This window comes from Sorex fumeus, unplaced genomic scaffold (genome assembly GCF_029834395.1).
Source record: "Sorex fumeus unplaced genomic scaffold, SorFum_2.1 ptg000029l, whole genome shotgun sequence".
Lineage (NCBI taxonomy): Eukaryota > Metazoa > Chordata > Mammalia > Eulipotyphla > Soricidae > Sorex > Sorex fumeus.
Genome location: NW_026606086.1, coordinates 18,372,674 through 18,394,118, shown reverse-complemented (window position 1 = coordinate 18,394,118; position 21,445 = coordinate 18,372,674). Strand labels below are relative to the sequence as shown.

At 49.3% G+C, this 21,445-nt stretch overlaps 1 protein-coding gene across 4 annotated transcripts in view; it reads left to right on the top strand.

Moving 5' to 3' along the window:
* Positions 1 to 12,606: 12,606 nt before the first annotated feature.
* Positions 12,607 to 21,445, top strand: part of B3GNTL1 (UDP-GlcNAc:betaGal beta-1,3-N-acetylglucosaminyltransferase like 1) — a 70,201-nt gene continuing 61,362 nt past the window's right edge. For all 4 annotated transcript variants that reach the window (XM_056115267.1, XM_056115269.1, XM_056115266.1 and 1 more), the window contains exons 1-3: positions 12,607 to 12,672; positions 14,300 to 14,416; positions 14,504 to 14,603. In XM_056115267.1, the coding sequence (XP_055971242.1) occupies positions 12,640 to 12,672; positions 14,300 to 14,416; positions 14,504 to 14,603 (250 nt within the window). In that variant the 5' untranslated portion in view covers positions 12,607 to 12,639. The remainder of the gene's footprint in view (positions 12,673 to 14,299; positions 14,417 to 14,503; positions 14,604 to 21,445) is intronic.

Here is a 21,445-nt window from a genome sequence, read left to right as displayed (position 1 = left end):
AACCCCCATATACACCAGAACTGCCACTCAGGCGAACTGGGTGCTTCCTCCCAGGGCCAGGAGAAGATGTGGAGGGCATACCAAGAACAGGAGGAGGGCTAGAACTAGGGGAAGACATGCTCAGCTGCCAGGAGCCCCTAGGACAGTGTGTGGACACTGGACCCAGGAGAAGCATGGTCCATAAAGACTGTGCTGGAGGAACTGGCAGTAGCATGAGCCCTTGGCTCCTGTAGCAAGTAGCCCCGGGGGTCTCATGCAGCTGGGCTGTCACACCTAGTACCCCAGGCTCATATCTTTTGAGACATTGACTGATCACAGACCTGAGTGGAGGGCAGACCTCCCCCTAAGATGCCAGCACCATGCCCCACCCCGCCCTGTGAGTAGGGTCCCAGGTAAGGAAGGCAGACAAGGTCCCCTGGACTTCTAAGGCCAGGTTCCCATAGCATCACAGAAACTCTGGGATCACACATAATCCCAGTCTATGCTGCTTGCAATCTATAAGACCCCTGGCTACCCCCTGAACACCTTCCTTTGGCTTCTGCCTAGAAGATACAGGCCCCCAGTACTTGGGATTTCTGCTGCCCTTGTGGTTGGGCCAGGTCTAGAGACCCCAATTCTAAGCAAAAACACTGGGTGCTCCCATTTGCCCTTGGGTGCTCCCATGTGCCCCTGAGGTTGTTCCCATATATCCCTGGGTGCCCCCGATATGTCCCTGAGGATGCTACAGGCTCCTCTGGGTGCCCTGATGGGCCCCTAAGGATCCCACCCATGTCCCCCAGTGGGTGTAAGGTTGCTCCCATGTGCCCCTGCTGGTTCCCTTGTGTCCCCTGAGGGTGCTCCCATGTGCTCCTGGGTGCTCTCATGTACCCCTTGTGTACTCCCACGCACCCCTGGTGGGTGCTCCTAGGTGACCCCAGGTTGCTCAGTGTAACTGGCTCCCAGCTCAGGTATCTGGCTGAGCCAGGATGTTTTCCTGCTATAGTCTTTGGGGAAATCCTCGTAGCACCCCACCCCGTGCCCCGTTTTCTCATGTTGTTTGTGCAGGAGGTGCAGAGTTCCCAACGCCTCCTGCTACCCACTTTGTTTGCTTATTTCCATCTGCCCCATGTTGTAGGATCCCGCCATGTGCTGTGTACTTGCTCCTGATGACCAGGAGGGGCCCATCCCCTAAATCCTGAACTCGTTGAGAAGAGTACCTGCTTATCATAACCTGCAGGTGAGTGACAAATGCTAGTCGGTAGAGCAAAGCCAAAGAGCAGAAGATTGTGCTCACTGAAACCAGGGGTCTGACAGGTTCTGTCACCAGGATGCCAGCATAGTCCTTCTCAAAGATGTCGCCACAGAGCTGAGGAAGGAACTCGGACCCCTGCGGCCTGTGGGAAGGTCCCCTGGCATACAATCACTGACATTTTCCCTTTGAGACCTTGAGCTCTGACCACCCCTTGAATGTGAGAGTATCTGCATGTGAAATACACACACACAGGCCTTTTTCACATTGCACAGGGCGTGACCCTACACTGTGAGCTCAGGGTGCCTGTCATCTGAACACAGGGCTCTGTTGGTGCATGTGACACCTGAAGGTCTCTCAACAGTCCATCCTGCTTCAAGCCAGCCATTCCCTTCACATCAGAATTATCTGCCAGACCTGCTGGTGGCTGGGTGCCAACTGAGGGGCTGTTGGAGTCTGCTAGTGCAGACCACAGGTCTGCTGCAAAGACAGTGATTGGGGTGAATGGGCCTTTGAGAGAATAGGGGGCCAGGCCAGAGAGACAAGGTGTTCGGGAAGGTGTTCAGGGGGACTGAAACATATGCCTGGCTTGTGGAGGCCCTAAATTCAGTCCTAGCACCACCTGGCCCCATGCATTGCCCAGCGCATCCCCAGTGGCACACAGAACTGGGCACAAGTAGTACCTCCAGGCCTGTGCACTGCACCATCAGGACTGCGGATCCCACTGCATGCCACTGTGGGTGGTTCCAAAAGAGGGTGGAACTCTCCCACCCATGACAGAAGGAGAAACAGGTCCCACAATAGTGTCCCTGGCTACATGGCCAGACCTGAGCTTTCTAGGCCCCATGGCATGGTGGGTGCATGTCAGGTACCAGGAGAGCAGTGGAGGGGGGAGTGAACAGGGCATGATGTGTTCAGACATTCTCAGGTCACCCCTCTGTGCCTGTAGGAGCCCAGGGACAACCTCCTACCCCCATCCCCAGGTCAGGGCCCTCTGAGGCTGGTTCTGGGCCACACCTTGGTGACTCACCTGGGCTGCAGGTGCAGTGGCTCAGAGACATCTTGTCCAGACCCTTCAGGTGGGGCCTGGTCTGTACCCACACAGCCAGCAAGGGACCTCTTGTTCCCCTGCCAGCCCTGCAGAGGGCCCTAGAGGCTGGCCACAGGCTGGGCCTGCCCTCTGCAGGAGGGGCTGAGAGATAGGCAGGGTGGAGGTAGGACCTCTTGGGGGAGGGGAGGCTGTCATTGTAGCCCTGAGCTACTGTCCACTTACCCTATCATCTGGACGTCCCTCCCAGAACCAAGAGCAGCAGACAGAGCTTGGCCTTGGGGAATAGGAGCCACTCTCTCCAAGACACGGGTCCACCCTGAAGTGGTGGGACATCCCATGTGCTAGGGCCTCACCTTACTCCAGACCTCAGGGGAAGGGGTGGAAGGTTCCAGAACCTGAAGAGATGGTGTGGACAAGGAGTTTCCAGGTTGGGGAAGGTCTGGGTGATGGCCCTAAGTTTCCGGTGTTGGGGGCAGGACAGACAAGGCCAGAAGAGAAGAAGTGCCTTCTTGGGTGCCGTTAGGGGCAGATTCAGAGGCAAAGGGTGTGAGGTGACTGATCACAGGTGTGGCCTCCAGTCACACATATTACCACATGGATATACATGAGATCAGGTGAGAGAAGCAGGCTCTGTCCCAAACTGGATCTTCTACCCATAGAGGCTGATCCGAGGGATGCAGATCTGTGGTCCCCGTCTTGCCAGAGACCCCATCAATCTCTCAGAGCCCATCTGGCCCATGACTCCAGTTGTCTCTGGTGCAGTGAAGAGATTCTCCCCTGAGCTGGGTGCAAGTTCTGCAGGTCAAGACCACAGATACAGACCCTGGCAGACCAGCAAGGCCCTTCCCTGTGCCCTTTAAGGGCCAATTTTCTGAGGGTGGAGGGAATCCAGAGTGGGAATTGGAGGGTCATTCTAGACCAACTGCAGCAGGAAACCATGGCAGGGGTGAGGTAGGTCCTGGTGTGCTCATGAGTGCTTCCTCCCTGTTAAGACTGCAAACCACTCTAGTTCCATCTGTTTGTAATGAGAATCTTTTTCTCGCCTGTTCCTTCACCAAGTCAGTAAGATGTACTGATTCCCTGCACCTCTGATTGTTATCATTCTGTCACAGTGTTAGTCATGGACAGTGACCCAAGCCAACATCACTGCACCTTTGTCTGTTCTTCTGGGGAACAGGCTGGAGTCTGGGGCTGTGGCAGGAGAGTGCCCTGTGTGCTGGAGTCAAGGCCCGTCTGGGTCTTCATCTGAACATGAATTCTGGAGAGGTGAGATATTTGTGTGCAGTTGTCTCTGCGTGACGGCTGTACTGAGCTCGGAGACATAAGAGGGCTTCTGGCACAATTCTGGTGCTTGTGGGGGTGTCTCACATGGGAGATCTGACTCCATGAGCTTAGGGATCAGGTGCACCTTCAACGGCATGGGCAGCTACTGTCCAATCCATGGGGCCACGATGACCAGAGCACTCACCTTTCCCTGACCATATCTTCTAGTAAGAGCTCCCCGGGTTCCCAGAGCATTCCCTGAGGGTGCTCTCATGAGCCCCTGAGGGTGCTCAGATGTATCCCTGAGGATGCTCCCATGTACCCTGAGGTTACCCCTATCCATGGACCCCTAAGGTTCTTCCCATGGACTCCTGGGTGCTCCTGCTCCCATATACCCCTGAGGATGCTCTCATGTATTCCTGAGGGTGCTCCCATGTACCCCGAGGGTGCTCCCATGTGTCCCTGAAGGTGTTTCCATGTACCGCTGGTGTTGCTCTCGTATCCCTGTGTGTACCCATGTGCCCTCTAAGGGTGGCCCCATGTACCCCTGAAGCTGCTCCCAGGTATTCTGTTACGGGGCTACAGATTCCAACTAGGCCTGGTTCTCAGGCCTCTGGACTCAAACTGATTTCATCTGGGCACCCAGGGTCTCCAGCTTATAGACATCTCTTCTCTCTCTCTCTCTCTCTCTCTCTCTCTGCTCTCTCCACCCTTCTCTCTCTCACACACACATGCTCTTCTCTCTCCTCTCTCTCACACACATACTTTCTCTCCTCCTCCTCTCTTCTCTCTCCTCTCCTCTCTCTCTCTCTCACACCCGCTCTCTCTCCTCTCTTCTCTCTGCCTCTCTCTTCTCTCTCTCTTTCCTAATTCTTTCCTCTCATTCCTCTCTCTCCCCACCCCTCCTCTATCTCCTCACTCGTGCCCTTCCTCTCCCCACCTTTCCCGCTCTCCAGAGCCAGGGATTGAATCCAGGCCTCATCCATGCAAGGCAACTGCTCTACTGCTGAGCTACACCCTCCACCCTCTATAACTTTTTATCTAGAACTTAAGTCGTATTGATCCATCTCTTGAGAACAGAGACTAAATAAACTGTTGCTGGCTGCTGGATTTCAGGATGGGAAGAATGACTGAGAGAGGTAAGGTCTGCCAAACCACCAGCACATCCCAGCTGTGTTATCCCTGCTTCCCCACTTGTGAGTGGGTAATAGAATCAGTGGGCCCCCAGAGCCACAAATTGTCTAGGTTGTGCACCCATAAGGCTCAGGGGTGGGCAAGACCCTGTTTCCTGTCCCCTCCCTCAGTCCTCTCCTCTGGTCAGTTCTGATCCCAACATTCCAGCCACTAGACACTATTGACATCCCATGCCCCCTGTGAGTGAGGGGCCATGGGCCCTGCCTCCCTGAGCCTTATTGGCATGTAACCCTCCCACCACCCTTGACTTGGCAACCAGACTTCTATATCCTGCAGAAAACTATGATCCAGACTAGAGTTCCTCAACTTTTCCCACTGTGGCCCCTTCTGACCTTATTTCCTGTTTTCACCACCCTACTGGTCAGTCCCTGCTCTCACATCAAGTTCTCCATTTATAGGATTTCCACCTGTGGCCTCTGTGAAACATCCTGGGGGTCCCAAGGGGCAGAGGTTGAAGAATGCTGATCTGGATGACTTCCATCCCTTAGTTACAGAGGTAGGTCAGCCACTGGGGATTAGCTGTTGTCGGGAGGCCATTGGAGAAAAGGCAGAACTTCCCTCTAACTCCTGCATTTCCTAGCACTTGCTGGGTGTTCAGAGTGTGTATGCATGAGTGAAGGTGTTTATGTGCCATGTGTGAGTGCCTTCATGTGTGTATATATGTATGTATGTGTGTATGCATGAATGAGCATGTTTGTTGATTGTGCCTTCATGTGTGTACAAATGTATATATGTGTATATGCATGAGTGAGCATGTTTTTCATGTGTGAGTGCCTTCATGGGTGTATATATGTATCTATGTGTGTATGCATCAGTGAGCATGTGTGTGTACCATGCATGAATGCCTTTATGTGTGTGTACCATGCATGAATGCCTTTGTGTGCATGCATGAGCATGTCTGTGCTGTGCAAGAGTGCCTTTATGTGTGTACATACGTGTGTATGTGTGTATGCACGAGTGTGTTTGTGTGCTGTGCATGAATGCCTTTGCATGTGTGTATATACATGTGTATATATATGAGTGAACAAGTTTGTGGCATGCATGAGTACCTTCACATGTATACATACATATGTGTATGCATGTGTGCATGTTTGTGTGCTGCCTCTGAGTGCCTTCATGTGTAAACATATATGTGCATGTATGAGCTTGTTTGTGTACTGTGCACTAGTGCCTTCATGTATGTACATACATATGTGTGAATGAGCATGTTTGCATGTCATGCACAGGTGCCTTTGTGTGTGTACATATATGTGAGGTGTTATGTGTGTGCACCAATATCTACTGGAGTGCTGCATTGTGTGTGCACATGTGTCAATGCTGCACATGTGTGCATGCCAATACTGTGGGTTCATGTGTGTTTTGTCTGTGTTCATCTGTTTGCATGTTGTGTGTGAGAGAGAGTTCTGTATGGTTCTGAATGTGCACATGGCAGATGCTGAGGGCACTTGTAGGTCCTCTGAGGCTGGAGAGGCTGATGCTGGGCAGCAGGATCTGGATTTCATACCTAATTTCTAAAAAACGGATTGCAGAGTTAGAGACTGGAAGCTTGATTTTCTTTCCCGTGGTCTGTCGCCCTGGGGAACAGGGCACAGGCTGAGGCGCCAGCATCAGGGTGCAGAGGACAGAGGAGTTAAAGTCTGTTGTGTCAACAGGAAGCCCTTTTGTTGGCGGCTTAGAATTCTGTCTGTTCTCCCTTCTTTCAAGTCAGGCTGAGGGGCGGGCTGCGCGGCTGCCATCTCCCTGGGTGACCAGCTTCTGAATGGTCATAGTCTCCCCTCCTGGCGACCTCCCAGCTGCCCACCCCGTGTTCCCTCCTGACCCTTTATGGGGTCTCAGCACCCCCTCCCAAGCCCCATAGCCTCAGGCAGGGTCTACGCTGGGATACACGGTGGCAGCAGAGCCTGTGCCCGGATCCTGTACTCTTTCCACCCCTCACCCCTACCCTTGTGAGGGTCTCCTAGTAGCTCCTGCGCCTGAGGAAACCAAACCATCACCAGGACGCAGGTGATGGCCAGGACAGAATTGCCTGGTGGGTCGCTGAGCAGAGGATCTTGACTACTGGAGGCCTGTGAACCCACTGCAGTCCCATGCCCATACACCCCTGGGTGCTCAGCAGGCTGGAACCAATTAGGCCTTTTGTTTTGAGTTTGGTTTTTGGGTCACACCTGGCAGTGCTCAGGGCTTAATTCCTAGCTTTGTGCTCAATGATCACTCCTGGTAAGGCTTGGGGGACCATTCTGTTATACTGGGTTAGGTGCATGTCAGGCAACCCTACCTGCTGTACTATTGCTCCTGCCTAAGTGGGCCTTTGTCCCTGGAGACATTCCTGTAAGGCCCAGAGTCCATCAGGTCCTTGCTGCAGGGGTCCAGCTTCATGTCCCTTCGCCACTGGGTAGCTATACCTCAGGGCCACCATAGGCCACTTGGGGCCACATTCAGACACTACACTATCCTTCGCCCACATCACCCACATCACCTACCTTACCACATCACTCAGGATACCATGTCACTGTCAGCATGTCACTCACATCACATCACTCATGCCACTCATCTCACCGCATTACTCAGGTCGCCATGTCACCCTGTCATCCACATCCTATCTCTGCCCTCACCACATCACTTAGGTCACCATGTCATCCATCACCATGTCACACCGTTGTCACCACATAGCTCTGTCACCAGGTCACCCTGTCACCATGACCATATCACATCACCCTTGCATGGAAATGCCCTTTTCACCCTGTCATGTCACCCATATCCTGTCACCTACATCACATCACTTACCGCATCAAATCACCCACCTCACCACATCACATAGGTCACATGTCATCCATCAGCATGTCACACTATTGTTATCACTTCGCCCTGTCACAGGACAATCTGTCATCATTACCATATCATACCACCTTTTCACATTTCAGCACCCTTTTCACCCTATCATATCACCGACATCATGTTATCACATCATCACATCACTCACGGAAAGGCCTCTTCCCCACTGGGCCATGCCCTTGGAAGGAGTTTGAAGACCTTTCCCTTGGTCCAGCCCCATGTGTTTCCTGTACTTCCCAAATGTCCAGGTAGAAGGTTCTGAACCAAGTAGAAGGTAACTGTTTTGAGTGTCCCTTCAGAGTATCCAACTGACTCTGCTACCATATTCCAAGATCCTAGGCCCCATTTCCTGTCATGTTGCGAATGAGCTGAGATGACATAACTGATTTCTAAAAGGAGCAATACTGCTCTTCCTAGTTGGCTGAGAGGCCTGCCTGTGGCCTGTCCCCCTTGGATAGTACTGGAAGAGTACCTGCAGGAAAAAGGTCAAACCCTTTGGGTGGGTTTGTGGTGGGGCTTTGAGTCAGTTTTCCAAAACATCCAGACCCTGGACCAGGACAAACCAATGTCCAGGGTGAAAACAGCCCCACTCGGGGTCTCAGTGAGGAGGGATCCCTGGTCAGGGGAACCCCATGACCAGCCAGCCCAGCACCCAACCCCATCCCAGCCAGCCCAGCACTTTTCTGCCTTTGTAGCATTTCTGCATTTGAACTGCTGACAAGACACGCCAGAATCTTGTTGAGATCAGGTGACAGCTGCCCTGTCCTGCCTCCCTCAGCCATAATTCTCTGATCTCACACTCACTACCTCACTTATTCTTTCACTCACTCACTTTGTCACACATTCATTCACTCATACTCATCATTCCCTCCTCATGCACTCACTATCTCATACTCATTTATTACCTCATTGTCTCATTCAATCACTCTCTCACATTTAGTCACTCACACACCCATTATGTAACACTCATTTATATTCGATCGCTCATTCATTCTCTTGTTCACTCACTCATTCTCTGTTTTATTTACTTGTATGTCTGTACCCTTCACGAACTGCTTCAGGGTAGAGGTCTTATGGCACTCACATTGCAGACAGAAGCAGTCAGCCATGGCAGGAGTTTCAGGACCTGTGTGTTCCGCAAAGTATGGGAACTCTGATCCCACCTGTGTGTCATGTGCCAACGAGTGGCCTTGCCTGGGGTTAGGGCATGTGTCTGGGTATCATTTCCCTCACCCCAGCCTCTCTGTCCTGGCATTGCATCAGAAGCCAACTGGCATAGTTGCTGGACTCTGCCAGCCACAAGGAGTGGGCAGTGCCGAGACGACCCTGTGCCTGCCCCATGAGGTGTGACTTTGAGTGGATGTTCCAAGCCTTGGCCATGCTGCAGACCAGCAGGGGCTATACCCTGAGATGGAAAAGTGCAAATGTGTCCCTATCGGTCTACTCCCCTGATATTGCTTTTCTTCACTCTCTCCAGAGCTAAGATGATTACCAAGAACCAGGCCCTGGGAGGGGACAGTGGCTGGTAATGGCCTCGTGCCTCTGTAGTCTAAAGGTCCTTGAGGAGACTAAAGGGGGCTTTCGTTCTACTAGCAGTGAGCAAGTCTTCCTGCCAGTCTTCAGGGCCAATGCAGAGGAGGCTCCTGGGCTGCAGGTAAAGGGGCCAGAAGCTGATGCATTTGATGGCGCAGTGTGCAGGCTACATGCAGGGAGAGGAGGCATGGACCAGAGCCAGAGGCCTGGAGGGCAGAGCAGCAGCATCTGTGACACTGTCACCAGCTGAAGGGCATCAGGGTTCAGAGTGATAGTTGAGCACCCCAGTGGTGGGCAAGAGCTGTGAGGCAGGGCAGAGTGTCTCTGCTTCACATTCAGGATTTGGGGAAGCTGTCCAGTGAGAGGAATCAGACCCAGGCCACTGATTATGTGACAGTGGGTCCCTCTGCCCTCCCCAGCACAGACACTCAATGGCCAGCCTTGCTGAGGAGTCATGGGTTCCTGTGCCTTCCAAATCCTTCCAAATGGGAGACCATTGGCTTGGCCACGTGCACCGTGTCACCTGGCTACCGACATCCCTCCTCGGGCTGCCTGGCAGGGGACCTGTCCTGCCTGATTTATTTGTACTGAGCAATGCTGTGATATCCAGGCTTAGCCATTTACAGGACAAAGTATAAAAGGCATGAAAATGAGCAAGGCGAGTGCTGCTACCCTTGCAGTGTGCAACCAGATGGATCTGGGCTCTCTGCCCCTGTGGGTAGTGTCCCCTGGCCTGGGCAGAGCCATCCTCTTGCTCCTAGAGCACCAGGGAGTGGCTGAATGCAGGGAACAGAGTCCAGAGAAGCAGAAGGATCTTGTTTCAGGAAGCGGCTGTGGTTTCCACATGTGAGAGCTCATCCCAAAGGTTAAGTCAGGCCCTGTGGATACTGAATGTTTGGTATGCCATCAGCAAATTCATTTCAGCATTGATACATGCATCTGCATTCCGGTTAGACCCCCCTTTGAACTGGGTCTGTCATCTTCCTGGCCCTTCATTCAGTAGCAAGTAAATAAAAACTTGGAAGTGTATTTCTTTTATACTTGCACAACTCATGATTTTACTTTTATATGTATATGTATGTATGTATATACATATATAATATTTGGGGGCCAGGAGATGCCACAAAGGTCTTGGGTACAAGTTTTGCATGCTGGGGGCCTGGGTTCAATCCTTATGAACCCTTATGGTTCCCTGAGCACCATGCTGGAAGCAGCTCCTGATCAGTGAGTTTATTTTAGAAAGACCGGTATCTTTGCGAGACTGATAAGAGAAAAAGATGTACCAAAGGTGTTTGTGGGTGGGTGGGGTGATTGGGAGGGAGCCCTGAGACAGCAGTAGAGAGAAGTAAATACTCTGGTGGCAAATGTGGTGTTGGAAGAACAAGGAAAATAAAAAATAAAAACAAATTGCAACTTTGGGCATGGAGTATCAGCTCAGAGGCCTGAGCATGTTTTGGATGCTGGAATCCCAGGCTCAATAACTGGCATCACATGGTCCTCCAAGCACCCCTAAGCCAAAACAACCCCCTCTCCCCCCAAAAAAAAAAAGAATTTCAGACTTGTAACTTTCTTGGCAATAGGGGAGTTGCCATTCACTGAACTTTCATGATTGAAGTGGCAGTCGTTCTTCCTTAGCACGGGGTGTTGCAATGTCCACTCATGGCACAGTAGCACTGTCTGCCATGGGCTGGCACAAGACCCTTGAAGACTTGAAGCCAGTGAGTATTGTCGCTTCCTGGAAGCCCAGTCCCAGAACTGAATGGATGCCATAGGCCGTACTTATCCAGGGGTGCCTGCGGAGAGTACCTAAGCTCCTGCTTTCAGTGGCAGCTCCAGGACACCAAGTCCAGGACTGGCTCTCAGCAGTGGGCAGCACATTGAGGGGACAATGACTTCCTGGATCCTTCTCTTCTCAGCGTCCGCAATGGCTGGTCCACCTGGGATGGTGCAGATGGTGGATACTGGCACAGTCCGTGTGCTGTCCTGGGCAGCTCACAGGGGTGCTGGGTCCCCACTGCAGCCCCCCTCATGGAAGCCAGTCCCCGTTTTCCCATTACTGTACTCTGGACTACAGCCTGGACAGTGGGAGGAAAGTCTAACCTTGTCCTCTTCCTTCTGGGTTCTAGGCAAGAGAAAGGCAGTTGATCAGCACATACCCAGAGGTTCTGTGGAGAATAATGGGGAGACATGAAGACTCCTTGGCCCCTCTGGATGGTCTCCACTTGTCTCCTGGAAAAGCAAGGATGAGGGACCCCTTTACATAGGTGTGATCTGCTTGGAGGCAGAAGAGCTTTTCATAACTCTTCTCAGCATCTTCAAACCCAAGCCTCGTGCTAAAGTGACATATTTGGGGGGTGCAAGTCCTGTCAGCATCGTCCACCTCATCTCCCTCCCAGAGCCCAGCAATACACCCATTACCCAGTTGTTTAAAGCAAAGCTGCTCCCAGAGCACCAATTCCAGAAAAGTTTTCCTTGGCAACAAAGTCTTGAACTGCTTTTCTTACAATGTTAAAGTCCATTTTTACTTTTCTGATCAGTGTTTCTACTTGAACTGGCCTTGCTACCACTGAGCCAGTACAAGGAAAAGAACTTTTTAAATTTAATTCTGTTAGTTTTAAAATACTGGAGCTCCGATAGCACAGCGGTAGGGTGTTTGCCTTGTGCACAGCAGGCCTGGCTGAGCCGGGTTCGATTCCTCCGTCCCTCTCGGAGAGCCCAGCAAGCTACTGAGAGTATCTCGCCTGCATGGCGAAGCCTGGCAAGCTACCCATGACATATTTAATATGCCAAACACAGTAACAAGTCTCACGATGGAGACGTTACTGGCCCCGCTGGAGCAAATTGATGAACAACGGGAGGACAGTTTTAAAATTTTGAGCCACACTCTGTGATGCTTTGGTGGTGGTGGTGGTGGGGTGCTCCCAGCATTGCTTTGGGGACCAGGTGGTGCCAGGTGGAACCCAGGGTCTCTTGCATCCCCTCCCAGTTCCCCTTTCTTCTCCACCTTCTGGCACTGAGCTCTATTGCCCCAGAAAATCACCTTTCAAGGGGTGTACAGTCTGAAACAGCTCTGGTTTTGCCGTGGGCTGTCGAACCTTAGTTTGATCGGAAAAGGGTGGAAGGACGTTCCTGCTCGTTAACTCACGGCAGCTGTTCCCCGCGAAGGGCAGACCTTTCGGGCCGCAAGAGGGAAGGGTGTCGCGGGGCTGAAACGACCGCGACTCCGGTCGACTCCAGTTGAGGGGTGCCGGCTCCTGCTCCCTCAGCCTTGGTCTGCGGTCTCTGGCCGTCCTGCCAACGATCGGAGCAGCGAGGCCATCCCTGAGCACGGGGGACCTGGCAAGGGCTCCCACCCAGATTCTGCTCCCGCTCTGGACCGAGCTAGGACGGAGCTGCAAAGCTGGCGCCTTTCGAGAAGCTCCCGGGGCGGTGTCCCCGAGTGACGGACATCTCTCTTCGCCAATCGGGGGCGGCGAGCCCGGGCTGCGCCTCCCGCGCAGGCGCCGCAGCCAGCGTGGGCGGGGCCGGCGCCCGTGTCATGGAGCGGCCCTCGGGAGCGGGCGCCCTGGTGGTAGGTCCGCTGGGCTGTCCGGACGCCCCTCGCCCCCGCACGCGCCCTGCCCCCTCCCGGTTCCCCATCCCTTCTCCACCCTCCTCTGCAGACCGCTCCTCCCCGCAGCCCTCCTCTGGGTTCCCCTTCTTTCGGACCTCTTCCCTCCCCCTACCCCCCCACCCCGTCCCCCGCCTCACCCCTCGTGCCCCATCCTCTCACCCCTCCTCCTGAGCCCCCCTCCCCACTTTATTTCCCTCCTTCCGGTTGCCGGTCCCGCATTCCTGCCACTCGGTACTGCTCTCAGTACTCCGCTTGCCTGCGGCTTCCCTGCCCAGATCATTAGTGTTGAAAATGCCGGCCGGGCCGGGAGCCGGCGCCGAGGTCCGAATCGGGTGCTCTTGTGGGACCGTGCTCGTCCCGTCCCGCCCGGCCCGCGAGTATCACGGCCCCCCCGCAAAAGCTGAGACGAGCCGCCGCCCACCGCCCCGTCGGCACCCTGAGGGGACAGCCGAGCCCCAGCACACTAGTCCACCCTGAGGGGACAGCCGAGCCCGGCCGCGGGGCAGACTCTGAGGGCTGCCACTTTTTTTTTTATTTTTATTAGTGAAACACCATGAGGTACAGTTGTAGACTTATAAATTTTTGTGCTTGCTTTGATCACGTGCGCAGTCAAGTAGCTGAGGGAATCGCTTCTCAGCACCTGGACCCACGGGCTTTCTTAAAATTCACATGAATAAATGGTTGGATCCAGTGTTTTTAAAATGCTATTTTCATACCTATGTACGATGCACATGCACACACTGTGTTGTCTGTCCACACAGGCTCACCTGCCTGGCTTGGGTTCTGTCAGGGTTGGGTTGCAGGTCACCACAGTTTGTCTGAGGAGACTTTCTTGCTATCAGATGCTTTCTTGACTTGCCTCTTGAGAAATTTCTCTTTTATTTGGATGCAGACAAGACAGTACCAAACCCTCCATGTAGAATGCACCGAGGTGGGTGGGACTATCACCACCACCCCTCCTGGAGGGTTTCTCTGAGGAAACTCTGTGGCATTCCTTAGGGTTCCTGAAAATGCTTATCCTGCAAAGGGCCAGTCTGATTTTTGTGGGCTGAAAGACACTCCATCTTTTTTCCACCACAATCTTTCTGGGCTAGGGTGTTGACTCAGAGGGTGGGAGTGCAGTCTTTTGTGCTGCAGACCTGGGGTTGATCCCCAGCACCACATGGTCACCCAAGCACAAAATCCAGAACAGAATGAAATGATGTTTCTGATTGGAAAACACAAATCTTCCATGAAGTTAGGATGGGTGATTTTGTTTGTTTTTTGGTTTGGGGCCACACCTGGAGATGTTCAGGTGTTACTCTTGGCTCTGCTCTTAGGGATTACTCCTGGAGGGACTATATCGGAAGCTAGAGTTTGAACCTGGGTCAGCTATGTGTAAGATAGACACCTCTCTGTTCCTAGCTCTCCAGCCACAACGTTGGGACAGTTTCTGTTGCCTTTCAGAGTTTTTGTTTCGTTCAGAGCATTCAGAAGCCAACTCTGAGAGTCTATGGCATAGTCATAGGAGTGTGATGGGGAGAAGGTAGGAAGAGAGGCATTAGTGTCTGCACCGTAACTGTTGCTCTGTGCCTTTTGGGTCCAGTCTGTCATCCTCCCGGTGCACAATGCCGAGCTGTGGCTGGACGAGTGTTTGCAGTCCGTTTGGCAGCAGGACTTCGAAGGCCCCATGGAGCTCTCTGTGTTTGATGATGCCAGTCAGGTATGGTCATGGGCAATCCTTGGGGATCTAAGACCTTACTGAAGTTCTGAAGGAGGGCTCCTGACCTGCCAACATCTTCGTTTTCAGGACAAGTCTATGGCTATCATTGAAAAATGGAAGGTGACACTTGAAAGTTCTGGTATCCTTGTGATCATTGGAGGACACAGTGCTCCTTCCCCTCGGGGAGGTCAGTAAACATGTTTGATTGTTGTTTGACTGTGACAAATGCTCTCTTACCTGTACACTTAAATTTTCTTGTTCAAACTCCAGTGGAGAGTATCCTGAGTGTATATCTGCAATTTATTAAAAACTCAATAGAGAGGCTGGAGTGATAGCACAGCGAGTAGGGCATTTGCCTTCCATGCGGCCGACCCGGGTTCAATTCCCAGCATCCCATTTGTTCCCCTGAACACTGCCAGGAGTGATTCCTGAGTGCAAAGCCAGGAGTAACCCCTGAGCATCGCCAGGTGTGATCCAAAAAGAAAAAAAAAAAAGTAAAAACCCAGTAGACCTTTTTTTTCTGTAGTAAGAATTTGTGTAGGATCACTGCCCCTTTTCTCTTTATTAATCATTTGTTTGTTTCTTTGTTTGGGGGCCACACCTGACTGTGCTAAGGGATTATTTCTGGCGGTGCTCAGGGGACCATATGGGATGCTGGGGATTGAATTTAGGTTGGCCACGTGCAAAGCCTACTTTGACTTGAATCTTTAAATTATTGCCCTACCTGCTGAACAATCTCTCTAGCCCCTCTCCTTGTTAATCTAACAAAAAGCTCTCAAAGATTTTGTTGGTCACCTCTACTTAATTTTTTTTTTGTGATCAGATGTATTTTTGTTCAGTGTTTTAACTTTCTTAAAGAATCAGTTTTTAGTTTCATTTGTGATTTTTAATTTTCTTTTATTCCTACTCTGATCTGTATAACATTCTTTTTTTTAATCTTAACCTTGTCTTTAGTTTTTCCTTTTTCCATTTTTCCCCTTTCCGTTCCCTTTGTTCTTGCCCTGAGTATGTTAGCAGGAGTTGGGGTGGGGTGTGGGGTGCTGGCACACAGGGTCCTGGTGAACTGGAAGAGATCACACACTTGGTTGCAGTGCCTCAGGATGGCATTGGGTATGTGGCAAGGTGCTGGGATTGGATTTACAGTCTTGGTCCCTACAAAGCAGGTGCTCTACATCAGGGCTACCTCCTGGACCCCTCTTTTCCAGTTACTAAGGTAGAAACTGGGGACATTGACCCAAGACCTTATCCTTTTTGTTTTTTCCTTTTTATTTTGTTTTGGGGCCACACCCAAAGATGTGAGGGATTACTCTTGACTCTGCACACAGGAAGCCCCCGGCGGGCTTGAGGGACCATATGGGATGCAGGGGATCAAACCAGGTTGGCTGTGTGCAAGTCAAAAGCCCTCCCCACTGTACTATCACTCTGGCCCCACTTCTTTCTTTTCTGACACTAGTGTTTAGTGATCTAAAGTGCTCTACTAAGTACTGCCTTAGCAACATCACAAACATCCAGATTTGTGTTCATTTTCATTCAGTTAAAAATACCTTCAAGTTTCCTTAATTTTATATTTGATGTATAAGTTATTTTAGAAGTATGCTTTTAAGTTTTCAAATAAGGTTTGAAAACTTACAAGTTTACAGGTTTTTCAGATATCTCTGTTATGTTTCCTAAATTAATTCACTTCTAATAAGAGAGCCTACTTTGACTTGAATCTTTAAATTATTAAGTTTAGGACGTGGAGGTGACTCCAAGGACTGGAGCCCACTCTTTGCCTGGAGCCCCAGGCTCTGCTGAGCTGGAGGCTGCACCTGAACACCACCAGGTGTGCTCAAAGACCAAAAAATAAATTAATTAGAAAAATCATGCAGTAAGTTTAGTTTATAGTCCACGTTATGACCTATCTTGGCAAATACTTGGTATGCATCCTCTGTATTCCAGAAACTAGATCTGTACTAGATATATGATTCACAAATATCTTCTCTCATTCTCTGGATTGTGTTAACTCTTACGGGAATAACCCTTGATGCACATACGTTATACTTTTTTGTTTTGTTTTGGGGCAATACCTGGTGGTTCTTGGGGCTTACCCCTGGCTGTGAGCTCAGACCACTCCTGGTGGGCTCAGTGGACCAGATCCATGTGGGGCAAGTGCTTTACCCACTGTACTGTCTCTACAGTCATCAAAATTTTAATTTCAACAAAATCTGATTTTTTTCTTTTTGTTGAATGCGCTTTTGTTATCATAGCTAAGAAACCATTGCTAAGTCATCTTCATGAAAATTCACCCCCATGTTTTCTTAAAAAACTTTTATAGTTGGAACTCTTGTATTTAGGTCTTTGTCCCATTTTTGAGCTAATTGTTATATATGGCATGAGGTGGGAGTCCAGCTTCATTCTATTTATTGTGGATATCCATTTGTCTCAGCATTTCTCCATTGAAAGTGTTGGCACCCTTGCTGAAAATCAATTGAACATACACACTGTTTTGATTACTGTAGCTTTGTGGTAAGTTTTGTAATTGAGAAGTGTGAGTTCTTCCTTTTTGTTTTTAGTTTTCAAAATTTTAGATTGGGATTTTTTAATGTTGTTATATGAATTTAAAAATTAGATCTTGGGGCTAGAGAGATAGCACAGCGGGTAGGGCGTTTGCCTTGCACGCAGCCGACCCAGGTTCGATTCCCAGCATCCCATATGGTCCCTTGAGCATCGCCAGGAGTGATTTCTGAGTGCAGAGCCAGGAGTAACCCCTGTGCATCGCCAGGTGTGACCCAAAAAGCAAAACAAAAAAAATTAGATCTCAAAAAATAAAATTAAAAATTAAATCTCCCATTTCTGCAAGAACACCATTGGATTTTAATTGGGATTGCATCACATCTGTAGATCTCATTGGGGAGTATTTCCTTTTAAGCAATGTTTAGTCTTCTAACCCATGGACTTGAAATGTTTTTCCATTGACTTCGGTTTCTTAAAATTTTTCACATTTGGGGGCTGTAGTGATAGCACAGCGGGTAGGGTGTTTGCCTTGCATGCGGCCAACTGGGGTTTGATTCCCAGCATCCCATATGGTCCCCTGAGCACCGCCAGGGGTAATTCCTGAGTGCAGAACCAGGAGTAACCCCTGTAAATTGCCAGGTACAACCCAAAGAAGAAAAAAAAATGGGGCTGGAGAGATAGCACAGCGGGTAGGGCATTTACCTTGCATGTGGCTGACCCGGGTTCGATTCCCAGCATCCTATATGGTCCCCTGAGCACCGCCAGGATTAACTCCTGAGTGCAGAGCCAGGAGTAACCCTTGTGCATCGCCAGGTGTGACCCAAAAAGCAAAAAAAAAAAAGAAAAAGAAAAATTAGGTTTGTTTTATAACCCTCAGTTCTCAAATCTTTTGTCTTTTCCATTAAAATAAGTCTTAAGTATTTTATTATTTTTATGCTATTGCGAATGGAGCCTTTGTCTTTTTTTCTTTTGAGGCATACACAGTGACGCTCAGAGCTGATTCCTGACTCTGTGCTTCAGGTTACATGCCTGATGGTGATTGGGGGACTATATAGGGTGCAGGGAATTGAAATCAGTTTGGTCCCTGGCATTCCCATATGATCCCCCAAGTACTGCCAGGAGTAATTCCTTTGCATAACTGGGTGTGACCCAAAACATGAAACAAAGCAAAAATCGTGGTTCAATCCTAGTGTATAGAAAAACAATTGATTTTTCTGAATGATTATCTTACATCCTGCAATTTTGATGAACTTGTTTGTTAACAAGTTAGCTCAACAAGTTAATTCATTTTTTATTTCCTCTAACAGTTTCTTTTTTCTTTTCTCTTTAGTGAGATGCTGTTTCCGTTTTCTTTAGGATTTTATTTAACATCATGTTATCTATGACTAGAGATAGTTTTACTTCTTCCTTTTTAATGATTACTGTTATTGTTACTTGCCCAATTTCTCTGCTAGAACTCCCAGTACAGCCCTACTCTTTTGTTTTTGTTTTTGTTTTTGTTTTGTGGCCACATCTGTCAGTACTGGTGGGGTGGGGGTTGCTAACAGCTTTAAGCTTAGGGGTTCTGGGGACCATGTGGTGCTGGGAATAGACCCTGGGCCTCCTGCAGGCAAAGTCTGTGCCTCAGACTGTTGAGCTCATGCTCTGCCACCAGGCACCCCTCTCTAGTCCCTGACATTAGGGGGAACACAGGCTTCTAGTATTTCACTTCTGAACATGATGTCACCTGTGTCCTTTTTAAAATAATGAGGTTTTAAATTGAGAAATTGTGATTCGAGGAGATGTTCATAACGGCATCCATAACTGGGTTTAGGCAAACATTGTTCCAACTCCGATGTCACCTCTGGTGTCAGTTTCTCTCCACCAGAGAACCCAGGTCAAAAAGGCAGATTTCCTCCTGCAGCCTGCCTCTGTGACCTGGGTTCTTTAGTCACTGTCCTCCCATTGTTCATTGATTTGCCTTGCACACGGCCTACCGGGCTGACTCGGGTTTGATTCCTCCACCCCTCTCAGAGAGCCCGGCAAGCTACCGAGAGTATCTCACCCACACAGCAAAGCCTGGCAAGCTACCCGTGACGTATTCGATATGCCAAACACAGTAACAACAAGTCTCACAATGGAGACGTGTGCAAGGCAGATGCCTTACCTGCTGTGCTATCGCTCCAGCCATAGGGTTCTTTAGTAAGAATGCTTTATCATGCTGGATAAGTTGCTTTCTATTTTGCTCAGTGTCTTCTTAGGAAGGATGATGAATCTTACTCAGGTGTTTCTGGAAGCAGTTGATCTCAACTGTAGTATTTCCCCCTTTATTTGCTCAAGGTGGTATAATATAATGATTGATTTCATATATTGAACCATCCTTGCATTATTGAGAAAAAATCTCACTTGGTCATGGTGTAAAATTTTTTAATGTGCTAGGTGATTCTTTTTAAATTTTTTAATGTGCTAGTTTATTCAGAAATTCTACATATATGTTCATAAAGGGCATTGATGTGTCATTATCTATTGTTGTAAGTAAGATCTTTGACTAAGAGTAATTGTGGCCTCATGGATGAATTAAGATGGTTTCTGGGAGAGAGAATACATGTACAGGGGTTAAGGTGTTTGCCTTACATGTGACTGACCCTGGTTTGATTTGGGTACCACAAAAGATCCCCTGAGCATCACCAGAGGTTACTCCTGAATACAGAGCCAGCAGTAACCTTTGAGCATAGCCAAGTGTGACACAAAACCAAAACCAAAACAAACAAAATGAAAGAGAAGAGTGTTTTTTTCCTTTTTATTATTTTTAAAAATTTTGTGTAAGAGTTTGGTGTTAATTCTCTAAGTTGACAGAAATTGACTTGAAGCTATCTGATTTGGAGCTTTTCTTTGTTGGGAGGCTTTGTTTTTGTTTTGGGGCCACACCTAGTGGTACTCAGGGGTTACTCCTGGCTCTGCAATCAAGAACTACTTGTGGCAGTGTTCTAGGGACCATATCAGATGATGGGGATTGAACCTGGATCAGCTGTGTGCTGAAAGCCCTCCTACTCACTGTACTATCTCTGTTGGGAAATTTTAATTACTAGTACAATCAGTTTTGGTCAACTCTCTCTGCCTTTATATATTTTTTTGCTTTATTTATTTATTTATTTTTGCTTTTTGGGTCACACCTGGCGATGTACAGGGGTTACTCCTGGCTTTGCACTCAGGAATCATCCCTGGCAATGCTCAGGGGACCATATAGGATGCTAGGAATCGAACCCGGGTTGGCCATGTGCAAGGCAAACACCCTACCTGCTGTGCTATTGCTCCAGCCCCTCTCTCTCTGCCTTTAAAAATATCAATTTTTGGTTTCATAGGTTTCTTTTTTAAAAGAAATATCTTCGAACATGGCCTTGAGGTTCTCTCTCTCTCTTTCTTTCTCTCTTTCTTTCTCTCTTTCTTTCTTTCTTTCTTTCTTTCTTTCTTTCTTTCTTTCTTTCTTTCTATGCCAGCTGTGTGTTTGTTTAGTGGTCTTCTTCTCTGCAATCCTTAAGACATAAAATTAGTTTATTGGTTGGAGATCTCTTTGTTGTTATTGTTGGTGGAGGCACTCCCTCAGGGATTGGGATCTTTCTGTGCTGTCAGACAAGTGCTCCCATATGCAAAGTGCTCTAGCCCTTGGGTCCTCTTTCAGCCCCTGTGATCTCTTTCAAGGAACTGCTTATGATTACAAATCTGATGAGATGTCTTTTGCTACATCCCATAAGTGTTGATGTGTTTTATTTTCACTTACCTCATTTGCAGTATAGTTTTCCTTATGATTAATTCCTTGACCTATTGGCTAATTAAGAACGTGTTGCTTAATTTTCACTTACTTCTGAATTTTCCGATTTTTTTGCTGAGTTCTAGATTAATCCATTGTGGCCAGAGAAGACACTTTATCTTGTCTCACTCTGAAGTTTGCGAGCCATGTGTCTATAGTACTACTCTGCAGGGAGAATGGGAGTGTCCCCTTTTGTGTCCTGATGTGTCTATGGTGGGTACTCTGTGTGCAGGGATAATAGGAATGTGTCATGTTGTGTCTGTGTTGAGTACTCTGTGTGCAGGGAGAATGGGAGTGTGCCCTGTCGTGTCTGTAGTGGCTTCTCTGTGTGCAAGGAGAATGGGAGTGTGCACTATTGTGTCTGTGATGGTTTCTCTGTGTGCAGGGAGAATGGGAATGTGCCCTATTGTGTCTGTAGTAGGTACTCTGTGTGCAGAGAGGATGGAAGTGTGCCCTGTTGTGTCTGTAGTGGCTTCTCTGTGTGCAGGGAGAATGGGAGTGTGCCCTATTGTGTCTGTGATGGCGTCTTTGTGTGCAGGGAGAATGAGAGTGTGCCCTGTTGTATCTGTGGTGGGTGCTCTGTGTGCAGAGAAAATAGGACTATGCCCTATTGTATCTGTGGCGGCTTCTCTGTGTGCACAGAGAATTGGAGTGTGCCCTGTCGTGTCTTTGGTGGGTATTCTGTGTGCAGGGAGAATGGGAGTATGCGCATTGTTCGATTCTGGGTCTGTCTTTTAGGTTGGATTAGT